The sequence below is a fragment of the Euprymna scolopes genome, chromosome 44 (genome assembly GCF_053919585.1).
Source record: "Euprymna scolopes isolate OS-2025 chromosome 44, ASM5391958v1, whole genome shotgun sequence".
Lineage (NCBI taxonomy): Eukaryota > Metazoa > Mollusca > Cephalopoda > Sepiida > Sepiolidae > Euprymna > Euprymna scolopes.
Genome location: NC_136525.1, coordinates 53,363,763 through 53,378,081, shown reverse-complemented (window position 1 = coordinate 53,378,081; position 14,319 = coordinate 53,363,763). Strand labels below are relative to the sequence as shown.

General features: G+C 39.4%; 1 protein-coding gene across 7 annotated transcripts in view; it reads left to right on the top strand.

The window, feature by feature from the left end:
- LOC145268614 (protein phosphatase 3 catalytic subunit alpha-like) overlaps positions 1-14,319 on the top strand; it is a 435,971-nt gene that overhangs the window by 338,095 nt on the left and 83,557 nt on the right. For 2 of the 7 annotated variants that reach the window (XM_080124084.1, XM_080124083.1), the window contains exon 11: positions 2,191-2,268. The exons of the other annotated variants lie outside the window; for them this stretch is intronic. In XM_080124084.1, coding sequence (XP_079980210.1) covers positions 2,191-2,268 — 78 coding nt within the window. The remainder of the gene's footprint in view (positions 1-2,190; positions 2,269-14,319) is intronic. 7 annotated transcript variants of the gene reach the window in all.

Below are 14,319 nucleotides of genomic sequence, written 5' to 3'. Positions count from 1 at the left end.
GCAAGCTTTTCCTTGAGCTTAGGGAATAACTAAAAGTCCCAGGGAGAAAGGTCTGGACTATAAGGAGGGTTGAATTGCCTTGATGGCCATCTTGATCAAATAGTTTGTGGCACGGATGGATTTGGCGAATGGTCCATTATCCAAACTTTGCACAAATCTTCCACATCTTCAGTTCTTTGTGAATAATTGTGTGTACAGTTCCCACACTGACACCAAACTGTGCGCTTATTGTCTCTATAGACACACGACGGTCCTTAGCAATGAAATTCTTTATTTGACCAATCAACTGTGGTTTTCCGACTTCCTTACTCCTCCCATACTTCTCATCATCCCTCAAAGACTCCCTGCCTTCCTTTAATCTCTTATGCCACTTAAAAACAGTGTGAAGCATTCCATACATTTCTGTGGCATTTTTTTCCAAGTTTAAAACAGAATTTTATTGCTTATTGTTCTTTTAAAGTGTCATCGCGTCCAGATCGCATTTTTGAAATTCAACAGCGGTGTCAATGTTTTGTTTGTTGTATTGAACTTCCTGCTGTAGCTGTTCATTTGAACGTGAAATCATAAAAATTGGTCATCGCATAAGATGTATAGCAATAATATGAATTTTCAACAATTTTGAATGCATGTACAAAAGAAGGTCTGGAAACTTATTGAAGGCACCTTGTAACTTGACATGTTACTTTTGTTACAAGAAATAAGTAACTTGCCTCGAACCCCAACTTCAAGTGTAGAAAAATGCACACAGTTGTCGTCACAAAGACATGGTATTAGATAACAAAACCCTGGATATAGTAAGATATGCTGCTGAGTGCAGGCGGTAGATATGAACTTGGTATGACCACGAGTGCAGGCAACATGGGTATAATTTTGTGAGTTGCTGCCTTTAATAGCATCAAATGTTGTCCCTCTCTACATCTCGGTTAAGTCTGCTCATGCATGGAGTATTGCTGCCACATCTGGGCCGGTGTATCTATCACTAGTCTCTCCCTCTTGGATAGGGTCCAAAAAAGAACCTTCAATCTAATAAGTCCCACTTTGTCAACTAAGCTCCAATCCCTGTCCCATCACCTCAGTGTTGCATCTCTGTTCCTGTTTTTTTAAGTCTTTTAATGGAATGTACTCTGATGAACTCATTGCACTTGTACCCTCTCAACATACGTATTCCCAACAAATCTGCAAAATCACACCCCTTCACTGTTGAGGTCCCTAAATGCAAGAAAGCATTCTACTCTAATGGTTTCTTCCCTCAAACAGCTAGACTTTGGAATTCCTTTCCTGCTACCTGCTTCCCTGGCTGTACTGATATGCAGAAGTTTAAATGTAATGTAAACCAACATCTTGTTAATCTTTCCTAGGCATGGTCCCAAATAGTAGTCCCTTACGTCCAAGTGGTAATGTGCCTTGTCAGAGGTAAAAAGGAAAGAAAAAAGTTCTATAGCAGCTGTGTCAGGGTATCATGTTATATGGCAGGGAATGCTGGATTGCTGGACCCTCGCCTAGCCCTCTGCCATTGGTCTATAGCTCGATGGATTTGCAATTTGAAATCTGACCAAACATTTTGTGTGAATCATTATTCTATTGTTGACATAAGTTTTACTGATATCTTTCTAGTTAGAATTCTTTCTAGAAAAACATTGGTTACTCACGAGAGAATGGGAGGGGCATGAAGGTTGTCAACATCCATAAGTGAATGGGTTTCTGTGAGACGAACTGGATTTGAACTAGGCACACCCAGTCTGACAGACCGTGTTGTAAACCACTTAGCCACTGTCACCTTCCATGGAATATGGGGGGGGGGGAAGTACCTTGTAGAATGGCATCTCAGCATCTTATATTCAATTTTTTTGTGAAAAGAGGAAAGCTGTTATGATGCCTCGAAATAATGATGTAAAAAAAAATGTTTAATTCCATTTTTTTTGGCTAAAAACAATTCCAACAATACACTTGAATTTTTTTTTAACATCTGACCCATCCCTCCATCGCTCTCTCTCTCTCTCTCTCTCTCTCTCTCTCTCTCTCTCTCTCTCTCTCTCTCTCTGATTTATTTTTTTTAACGAAAAAAAACTTTTTATATCTACATCTGACCTAGCCCTCTCCTCCCCATCGTTCTCTCTCTCTCTCTCTTCTGTCTGTGATTTTTTTAAGTGTTTGATTGTGTGTTGAATAATCTGACACATGTTGTTGTAGCACAGAAGACTGAACCACTCCAACCTCAACCACTCCACCATCGTCACTTCTCAGGAATTAGCGAAGAACATAACACAGGTACCTAAGCAACTGGCATTTTATATCAGAAAAAGCAACTTAGTTGTTCTTAGAGTAGACACGGCTGATCCATTACAGAACTTTGTCTCCATAATTTCATTCCAATGTCTCCGTTTTTTTTTTGTTTTTTTTTCACTTTTTTCAACAAATGAAATTATTTAATCTCTTATTTTTTTCTCTCTATCTACATCTTTCTACATCTTCGTTTCTCTCTCTTTCCTTCTATCTCACCATCTTTATTTCGTTTTCACTATCTGCGCTTTCCCGCAGTCTCTGCCTCTCTTTCTATCCCTCCTCTCTTTCTATCCCTCCTCTCTTTCTATCCCTCCTCTCTTTCTATCCCTCCTCTCTTTCTATCCCTCCTCTCTTTCTATCCCTCCTCTCTTTCTATCTCTCCTCTCTTTCTATCTCTCCTCTCTTTCTACCCCTCCTCTCTTTCTACCCCTCCTCTCTTTCTACCCCTCCTCTCTTTCTACCCCTCCTCTCTGCCTCTCTTTCTATGCCCCCTCTCTGCCTCTCCTCCCCCCTCTACCGTCTCCCTCTCTTTCCCTCCTCCCACCTCTACCGTCTCCCTCTCTTTCCCTCCTCCCCCCTCTACCGTCTCCCTCTCTTTCCCTCCTCCTCCCCTCTACCGTCTCCCTCTCTTTCCCTCCTCCCCCTCCACCGTCTCCCTCTTTCCCCCCTCCACCGTCTCCCTCTCTTTCCCCCCTCCATCGTCTCCCTCTCTTTCCCCCCTCCATCGTCTCCCTCTCTTTCCCCCCTCCATCGTCTCCCTCTCTTTCCCCCCTCCACCGTCTCCCTCTCTTTCCCCCCTCCACCGTCTCCCTCTCTCTTTCCCCCCTCCACCGTCTCCCTCTCTCTTTCCCCCCTCCACCGTCTCCCTCTCTCTTTCCCTCCTCCACCGTTCAGTCTCTCTTTCCCTCCTCCACCGTTCAGTCTCTCTTTCCCTCCTCCACCGTTCAGTCTCTCTTTCCCTCCTCCACCGTTCAGTCTCTCTTTCCCTCCTCCACCGTTCAGTCTCTCTTTCCCTCCTCCACCGTTCAGTCTCTCTTTCCCTCCTCCACCGTTCAGTCTCTCTTTCCCTCCTCCACCGTTCAGTCTCTCTTTCCCTCCTCCACCGTTCAGTCCCTCTTTCCCTCCTCCCCCGCCACCGTTCAGTCCCTCTTTCCCTCCTCCCCCGCCACCGTTCAGTCCCTCTTTCCCTCCTCCCCCGCCACCGTTCAGTCCCTCTTTCCCTCCTCCCCCGCCACCGTTCAGTCCCTCTTTCCCTCCTCCCCCGCCACCGTTCAGTCCCTCTTTCCCTCCTCCCCCGCCACCGTTCAGTCCCTCTTTCCCTCCTCCCCCGCCACCGTTCAGTCCCTCTTTCCCTCCTCCCCCGCCACCGTTCAGTCCCTCTTTCCCTCCTCCCCCGCCACCGTTCAGTCCCTCTTTCCCTCCTCCCCCGCCACCGTTCAGTCCCTCTTTCCCTCCTCCCCCGCCACCGTTCAGTCCCTCTTTCCCTCCTCCCCCGCCACCGTTCAGTCCCTCTTTCCCTCCTCCCCCGCCACCGTTCAGTCCCTCTTTCCCTCCTCCCCCGCCACCGTTCAGTCCCTCTTTCCCTCCTCCCCCGCCACCGTTCAGTCCCTCTTTCCCTCCTCCCCCGCCACCGTTCAGTCCCTCTTTCCCTCCTCCCCCGCCACCGTTCAGTCCCTCTTTCCCTCCTCCCCCGCCACCGTTCAGTCCCTCTTTCCCTCCTCCCCCGCCACCGTTCAGTCCCTCTTTCCCTCCTCCCCCGCCACCGTTCAGTCCCTCTTTCCCTCCTCCCCCGCCACCGTTCAGTCCCTCTTTCCCTCCTCCCCCGCCACCGTTCAGTCCCTCTTTCCCTCCTCCCCCGCCACCGTTCAGTCCCTCTTTCCCTCCTCCCCCGCCACCGTTCAGTCCCTCTTTCCCTCCTCCCCCGCCACCGTTCAGTCCCTCTTTCCCTCCTCCCCCGCCACCGTTCAGTCCCTCTTTCCCTCCTCCCCCGCCACCGTTCAGTCCCTCTTTCCCTCCTCCCCCGCCACCGTTCAGTCCCTCTTTCCCTCCTCCCCCGCCACCGTTCAGTCCCTCTTTCCCTCCTCCCCCGCCACCGTTCAGTCCCTCTTTCCCTCCTCCCCCGCCACCGTTCAGTCCCTCTTTCCCTCCTCCCCCGCCACCGTTCAGTCCCTCTTTCCCTCCTCCCCCGCCACCGTTCAGTCCCTCTTTCCCTCCTCCCCCGCCACCGTTCAGTCCCTCTTTCCCTCCTCCCCCGCCACCGTTCAGTCCCTCTTTCCCTCCTCCCCCGCCACCGTTCAGTCCCTCTTTCCCTCCTCCCCCGCCACCGTTCAGTCCCTCTTTCCCTCCTCCCCCGCCACCGTTCAGTCCCTCTTTCCCTCCTCCCCCGCCACCGTTCAGTCCCTCTTTCCCTCCTCCCCCGCCACCGTTCAGTCCCTCTTTCCCTCCTCCCCCGCCACTGTTCAGTCTCTCATTCTCTACCTTTCTCTTTTTTATGACTCCCCTTCTCTCACTTTTTCTCATTCCGCCCTATAGTTTTAGTGTTTCTTTTCCTCACTCGAGACATTTGGATGAAATTTTGTTGCTGCCTCGTGTTAACTTGCTTTTTATTGGACATTATAAAATGACATCAGTATCCGCGCGTTTCATTGTATGATACGGTTTCTTGATCTCATGTGCCTAAGTTGGCTAAAGTTTTATTTTTAAATTAAATTGACTGAATCGTTACAACCCCACTCTTGTCCCGATTTTAATTATTTTGGAAGTTTATTTTAAAAAATAATGCAATTATGCATCGTTAGCAACGTTAATGGGTCTCCCCCAAAAAAGAAACAAGACAACAAGGAGGTAGTTAGCAAAGTGCATGCTTTTACATACTGATATGTTGTCAGCGATTGCTTCTGGATTAGTAATGACTCCACTGTCCCACAACTATACGTAATATCCGGAAGTGTCCATGTAGTGATATGATAGAGTAGATAATTTTAGAATTATCTTAAAGTATGTATAAACAATCTTTTTTTTCCGAAGACGGCTAATTATCGAGCAGTCCTCACTATTGCTGACTGTAATTTCACTACAAAAGACCACACACTGAAGCATCTGTTTTAGGAAAAGAGGATTTTTTTTTTTTTTTTTTTTTTTTTTTTTTTTAGAAACGAATAAAAAAATTAAGATTATGGTTAATATCGGGCATTAAACCAAATATGATGCACTTGTGCAAGTAATCTGAAAATTTCTAGAATGTGTTTTGTTTTTCTCTGTTTGCTTCTCAAACATCGTACATGGATAGTGTTCAATAATTATGGACGCCATTAATCTCTTTGTAAATTGTTGATTGTACTTGTATTTCATCTCTCTCTCTCTCTCTCTCTCTCTTCACAGCAGTTGTAATAGTTGTTATAGTAATATAAACGGGGCTCCTCATCACTTTGAGCTCAGAAAATTTTCAGGAGTAGATTTTTCTTTGCACTAATCTGCATTACACAGTAAATTCCTCTACAGCACATGACAGAGGAGGGAAGAAGACCCCCGTCAACACATCCGTTCCCTCTGCAGACTAAAATATCAAGAGTCAATCTAGGTTTCATCTTTCTGCCATATATCCTATCCATCAACTGCCAGACCAGCAGAGTCACTGCCATTTTTGAAGATAGCTTCACTATTGATCTAAGGTATGTTCCTGTGTAGTTCCGAAAGTTCACCTTCCCAGGCTTTATCTTCTCGATTTCTGAGAAGAGATTAATTTATTGTTAATCATCTTTACCAGGGTTGCCGAGGCAATTTTTGCTCAGCCAGATTTTGCTTCCTTGAGGATGTCTTTTTTTAAATCTCGCTTTCCTGATCTTGTGTCAGGAAAGGAAGATAATAAAAACTTCTTGTTCGATATGTCGCTTCCTTTCTACATGGACCCAGTTTTGTAACCTTCAAAATGGACATTTTTATTTTACCTATTTCTCAGCTTTGCTACATTTTCTATCTTCTATAGTATAAGTTGCCTGTGTGTGTGTCTAGCTAAAACTCAAAAACAACAAAACATACACTAACAAAGTCTGTATACTCTGGAATGGCAACACTTCAGGTGAATAATATTTTAAAAAATTTTAATTCTTTGAGGGTTAATTGGGCCAGATTTTGTCAGAGGCGAGGGAAGGATGATCATTTTCAATCCTTTCTAAAGAAGAGGATATTACTTGTCACTTTATTGAAGACAGAACAGACGCTACACTTTAATCCTATCTCGAAAGTCAAAAAGTGTCTATAATTTTGACAGGAATCTATTTATGACGTTCAAATTCAATTTTGTAATCATCCATTTTAAAATTGATTAAAATCTAAATTTTTGATAATTAGCGACACCAGATATTTCTCAATTTTTTTTATTTTCATATCTGACGAATTGAATAGGGGTTGGAGATACTTGAAGGTACCTGAATGCTATACTGATGAACGCCATCTCTAATGACATCGACAACATATAGGACATAAAAAAAGTAAACATCTAGTGGCAATTTTTGAATCTGTTAATGGATTCAAATGTATAATTTATCACATAGCGTGTTACTTTTATTGTAGGTGCTCGACTGAGCTCCAATCTATGGTCCCCCCCTCTCGTAAAACTTTCCTAACAAGTACTCGTCTAGTTAGAACAACTGCTTTCTATTTCTTAATTCTAAAAGTAAACAAAAAATTCCATGAGCAGAGTTTCTTTCCTAGAGCTATCCATCTGTGGAACACATTACTATGGGGTTGCTTCCCAGCTGACTATTACGTAGTCGTTTTCAAGTCTAATGTAAATAAGTTCTTAAACCCTGCTCAAGTTCCACCATTGTTGATTATCACTGTGTCGTCTCGCCATCTACCTAACACTCGTTAACTGATGACCCCCGCCCTCCAAAGTAAACAAAGATCAAATTTTAAAAAGTATTTCAATGTTTTATTTTGTGTCAGGCTTACAAAGACGACAATTTCCCTACGAATACGTGTAATTGGGCTCAAGCGTGTATCGGGTAGGGATTCCGAATTCTGAATTCTTGTATATTTTATCGTGACATGGAATTCTTTCAACTTCTTTACTTAAACTAGTTACGAGCTACCTTCATTAAGCTTCCAGACTCTTTCCTTGCGGCACTTTTATTGATAGTACATACATGAAACTCAAGTCCCCTTTGGAGTAATCTCCTCTGGCTGCAATGCACTTGTTGTATTGTTCCAACAACTTCTACAAGGCCCCATGGAAACCCTTTTGTGTGAGTGCGTCAGTGACCCTCATCACAGCCTCTTTCATCTCCTCCACAGCCTCTAAGGTTTACCTTGAGCTTAGGGAATAACCAAAATTCACAGGAAGCAAGGTCTGGACAATAGGGAGGCTGAGAAACTGTCTTGATACGCATCTTAATCAAATAGTCTGTGACAAGGATGAAGCTAGAGTTAGCACGCTTGTGACAAATATTGTGCAAATCTTCCACATCTTCAGTTCCTCACAAATAATTGTGTGTACAGTTCCCACACTGACATCAAACTATGCCCTTATTGTCTCTATAGACACACGACAGTCCTTATCCATGAAATTCTTTATTTGGCCAATCAACTCTGATATTCTGACTTCCTTACTCCTCCCACACCTCATCATCCCTCACAGATTCCCTGCCTTCCTTGAATCTCTTATGCCACTCAAAAACTGATACTTGATTCATGCAAGATGGTCCAAAAGCAGTCTGAAGCATTCCATATGTTTCTATGGCATTTTTTTTTCCAAGTTAAAAACAGAATTTTATTGCATATCGTTCTTCTAAAGTGTTCTCACATCCAGATTGCCTTTTTAAATTCACCAGTTGTGACAATCAGGCTTTAGTAGAGTGTATTCCAATTCCTGCTGTACCTGTGCATTTGAACCTGAAATCATAAAAATTGGTCAGTCATTTCATACATTGCATGACAATAACATACTGAATTTTCAAGAGTCTATGACAATTTTAAATGCCTGTACAAAAAAAGTCTGGAAACTTATTGAAGGCACCTTGTAATTCATCTGAAGTCAATTTATATTTTCAGGGGGCATAATAAAAACGCTTGTTCAAAGCGTATGATTTCTAAATCGATTACCACTGCATTTCTAGGCTCTTCTTTGCAAGAAACAGGTCTGCTAGGTGACTCATATGTCTTTGTAGCTGTCGTCGTCTCTTTTGTGTCATGTCTTGCAAGAAGCATCGGCTATGCTTAGATCCTATCACAAAGTCAGGTAGTAGTTATATTTTGTCATGTCAAAATTCTGTTTATAGTGCTATGTTCGGTTTTAGAAAAAATCTGTGTTGGTAATATCTAAATTTTGGGGAACACAGCCATTCGATTTTATGTGGGACGGGTAAAATTGTCTGAGAATGCAAGATTTCTAACATAAAAATTTAAAAGAAAAACTCTCCTGGAATTAAGGAATTAGGGGACATTTTTGTGGTAGAAAAATGAGTTTTCACTTTGGGTTCTAACTGAACCAGAGTTCTTCTTTTTCACATGAGTCCGAGCCTATCATACAATGTATGCTTAGATAATGCTTACGTTTTCCATTTTATTTTCGTTTTCGATTGAGTTTGGTCGAATTAACTTCGTGTTAGAAGTTGCTAACAAAATCAGTCAAAATTTCTATTTTTATTTTATTTTAATTTTTTATTGCTAATTTTTGTGTTATTTTTTTTTATTATTTTAATTTTATTTCTTTTTTAGTTCTTTTTATTTCCCTGCCTTTGAAGTTGTGCTCAGTTGACGGGTTCTCAACTGCTAGGGGACCCCCGAATCAAACTCAACTCATTAAAACTACTCATCCTTCAAGTTATAATAATATTAATGTGTGTATGTTTGCATGTACATAAATGTATGTGCTTCTATCCCATCGCGTAAAAACTAGCAAGTTAAAACGTGTTCCTTTTTTTTCTCGTGTCCTCCCCGCCCCCATTTCAGGTGGTGAGGGGAAACAAGAGAGTAAAAATATATCGGACCACCATCAAAGAGTTACCCTGAGTTTTGAAGAAATACTCCACTCCATAATAAAATGGCAACAGCGTTTTTTTTTTTTTTTTTTTTCTTTAGGTCATCAGAAATGATTTATAGAAGAAAGATTAAATTACTGACCAAATTTTGATTTTTAGGTAAACACTAGCAAACCGCCCGGCATTGCCCGGTCGTAAGATATGTTTAAATATGATATTTTAATTCATGCAGATTATGTGTTTATTATTACAGAGACAATATTCCATCTATTATTATGTTGAACCTAATATGATAGTAAGGTCAAAACTAAAAATATTATTTGGATGCCATCAGCTAGAACCAAAACATACAACTCTCCACCCTGATTCCTTAGACTCTGAGCCACACCTATATATATATATAGATAGCATTTTTATCTATGGCATAGTTCATTAAATAAAATAGACGTTTTTGTTTATTAATTCTATTTTCGATCCTTTCACTTCTGGCGGGAACTGGCTGATGTAATCACCATATTTATCATGAGTCCGAGTACTTTCTAATTCTTCAGGATTCATCGTCAGGGATGGAAAGTACTCGGACTTATGATAAATATGGTGATTACATCAGCCAGTTCCCGCCAGAAGTGAAGACTGTTATTCGTAAGTTGGAAAGGATCGAAAATAGACGGTTTTTGTCTATTAATTCTATTTTATTTAATGAAATATATATAAAAATTCACCTATCATCCTTTTTAAAAGATGGAATCACCAGATTGTCAAAGACAAGATGCAAGCAAAGTCCACAGAGTTTTATAATTATATAAATTTTATAATATATATCTAAATTAAGAGCAAGTACAAACACTGAACAATATATATATATATATGTGTGTGTGTGCGTGTGTGGGCAGCATATTTTCATTGAGACATGTGGTATTGAATAGCACAGTGTTCTTGTTTGATTATCTGCTTGAAGACGACAGATGAAATGTCGAAAGTACCAGCAAGAACAATATATAATAATGAAATAGATTTCAGAACATTCATACACCGGTTCGACTGTAAAGTCAAAAATACCATTTGTCGAATGGAAAAACTACAGAAAAAGATAATCAAACAAGAACACTCTGTGCTATTCAATACCACATGTCTCTCTATCTATATATATATATATATATATATATATATATATATATATATATATATATAAATAAATATATATATATATATATATATGAAAATCTTTTTTGAAGTACAGAATCTTATAATTGCTTAATAGACCAATTTTTACAAGAATGAATAATAAAAAAAAAAAAATGTACAAAAGCCAGCTGACCTGTTTCGTACCTTGCTCAACAGCAAAATCGAGGTATAGTTTCTATTTAAAAAATAAATAAAATGGAATTATGGAATGGAACATTTAAAAAAAAAAAAAAAAAAAAGAAACAAGGGGGGAAAAATGAAGCAGGGAAAGAATCATATAGAAACCACATTAAGTCCTAAAAGACCTTCTCTTTGCTTACAAAGAGAAAGCCTAAATGACTTAATATAAATGGTTTCTAGAATTTTTGAATGAAATAATGAGTGTGACTTACTGAGAATGGAGAACAAATCAACACTGAACTTGGAAGCACAAACATGGCTATTTATCAGGTGTTATCAAATGGCTGAACCGTATGTATTATTCAAAACGTCTGGAGGTGAATCTTTTCTGGAATATGTTGTTTCATGCAGGAATCCAATCTCTGACGTTTGCCCAACGTATTGTGAGCCACAAATACATTTTAATAAAAAAAACAAGTTATTATGGTCGAGGGGAGGACGTCTTTTCGGGTTGATGATAGCATGTGTCTAATAGAAAAAACAACACAAGGATTGATGCAAAAAAACTTTTCTGACTTTTTCAGATGAGGATTGGTTATTTGTATTATTTGGATTCATTGGATTATTATTCTCATCTTGTCTGATTTTCTTCATCTTCAAGAGAATATCACTTTTTACAATTGATTTTTCCAAGTACTCTAACCACTGCGCCACGAGTCCTCGTAAGAACTCGTGACGCAGTCGTTTACTTGGAAAAATCAATTGTAAAAGTGATATTCACCTGAAGGTTGAAGGTTCAATCCTCAGTGTGGGCAACCCAAAAATACAATTGCGAATTACTTAGGACGTCTATTCAATCACGGCTGGCAGAACGAGAGCATGCTACCCCTGTAAAGTAAATAAAGGGTTCCCTTCGAAATTCCGTACAAATTCCAGAGTTCAACAGAAACATTCCTGAGTTTGACAAGATAAACCTGAAGAAGGTTGGAGGTTACATCGACTGAAATGTTGCGAAAATAACATTCAAGATGAGAACAGTGGTCCGATGAATCAACACAAAATACAAAATGACATTGTTGAACGGCCAGTGTTATTTGTTTGACAAACCTGTCACTAATATTACCTCGTCAAGCTATGCAAAGGTATCATAAATAGGACATTTATCTACTGTAGTTTCTGTGATCTTATAAAAATCGGAAATTTTATTCATTTATTTATTTTTTGTGGATTCCATAATGCCTAACGGATAGCCATTCATTGCGGTAAAAATTGGTCTGTATTTAGCTATTTTATATAATATATATATATATATTAGTGAAATCAAAGGAGATGTTTACCTAATATAAGCAATGGTAAACTTCGGATCACCTTTGAAACTTCATGCAAGCCTGCAATTTTATGCCCGGTTTGTTTTTATTTTTTTTACATCTACATTTCTTCGCTCGTGTTTTTTAAAGAACGTGCACATCTTTGCAATTCATGACTAAAATAAATTGCGGTTTCGTTTAATGCCGTAACCAGCAAATTCTAGCATTGCTACAAATATAATTTGCTGATTTCTTTCTGTCCTCTGATGAGAAGAATAACAAGAATAGCATTCTTTGAAACTCTGCGGAATAAAGACTTTGTAAATTCTTTTTTGAAGTATTCAGTTGAACAATAAGTTTGATTGTAAACTTCAGCTTCGTTTAATTTCTTTTCTCTTATCTCGTATATTCAAAATTTAACGGTTTAAAAACCAAATCAAGTGGCATTTTTTTTTTTTTAATAAACATTTATTAAAATTAAATTCAATATTTTGATTCATAACAGAATCTTCATCAGGAAAATGCAGGATTTGTTTCTTTTGTTTTTTGTTTATGCCCCGTGATGGTAATGCCTGGCACGTTTTTCTTCAGATGTTGATGAAGTATAATGTTCAAAAGTCAGATATTGTAGAAAACTCTGGTCTAGCGTGTCTTAAGCAATAAAAAGTTTGTTTGAAAGCAAATTTGATAAATTTGATAACAAATACACGTTAGACTAGCGTTTTGTACTATTTTGAACATTTTAATATGCAAATACTTATGTTATGCAGACATACAATTAAATAAGTGTAGGAAATATTTTTTCTACAAAAAAAAAAATTAAGTACAGAGGGCTAAGTGTAAAAATAACGGGTATTTTCTAATTTACAGTATAAAACGAAAATTATCACAAATACATGTCATTGTGTTTCGCTATTCGAAGCATTTTAGGCTTTTTGCAATGTTTTCTTCTTCACTTGTTCTCGTTTTTGGCTGTCTTGGCAATTGCTTAAGGTGTGAACATTGGTTTAAAAGTATGGAAAAAAATAAAGGCAGCCTAGATTAACAAGACAGAACACAAATTCTGATACATTGTTCATAGATAAGCTATAAAGCAATCCTCCCTCTAGAGTGTTGCCTGTTGTTGAGGCATCATTGTCAGCTTCTTGATCTGCTCTGAGCTGCAAACTGTTGCAAAAATGTCAACTACTATAAACTAACTCCCAAATATATTAACTCAAGACAGAAAATCCTAAACATCTCGTCTTTGTCTAAACAGGAAATGACTCTCTCTTTTAGCCACTCCCAGCTAACTACCAATTTCTGATTACCTTTGTGTGACTTTATAAATCATTTCCTCCCATTGTCCGGAGTCCTAGCTTGTGACAGTCTGTATTATCACATCTTTCACAGATATAACGGATATAATAAAGACAATATTTTTATGGTAGGTGCTCCACTGAGCTACAATCTATCATCTGTCCCCTCTGTAACCTTCACAGCAAGAACTCGCCTTCTATCGCCATTGCAAAGAACTTTACTTTCCTTCGTCTGTATATAAACAGAACTTCGATGGAAGTGCTTTCCTGCTAACTACAAGATGGTCATCCTCTAAACTAATAAAACCCAATCCTATTAGTGTATTATTCTACATTCAATTGACAATCTCATTGACTCTTCTCCTCGAGTTGCTTGTCAGTTTTGATAACTGGTGACTCTTTTAGTATGTTTAAAACCAAGATTAAGCCAAATAATACAAATTAAATCCTTCCTCTGAAAAACTTCCAAATATCCTTAAAAAATGGGTCCAGCAGTTGAGCAAGTCTAAACCGAGACTACCTCAAACTGGGGTCTGCCTTGTTAGAGTGCAGTTAAAAGTAATTTTTTTTTTTTAAATTTTTATTTCTTTGTAAAAAAAAAAAAAAAAATCTGCGTTATTGAAACATTGGTTGCTTAAACGTAGATTTGCATGATATATTAACATATAGAACGCGAAGTAGTGGCCTGAGTTGGAAAAAAATTAATCTAACTGCCCGTCGAGTATTCCCCCCCCCCTTGCCTTTTTCGTTATGTCCCCTTTACCGCGCTTGTAAATCGTGTATTTAGAGTTAGTTTTTGAGCTGAATCTTTGTTTTTTTAATTCTAATTCCAAGTCCTCCGGGTTCTGTGATGTGATGGGCATGTATGCAAAAATTCCTTTCTTTCCCCCCCCCACACACACACTTTTCGTTCAAGAAAGCAAATGAACCACAACTTTTGAATCCAGCAATTTAAAAATTTAATCCCCTCCAGAAATTATTTTTCTAATCAATTTTCTAATTGGCAATTTTAAGGCTTCAAAATCATTTTCGAATTTCAAAAGCTATCAAAAGGTGGCAGATGCCGACCATTTTTTCTTTAATTTTTTTAAAACCATAATTTATAATATGAAGGGCAGTTGTTTGTATGTTTAGCCAAAAGTAAAA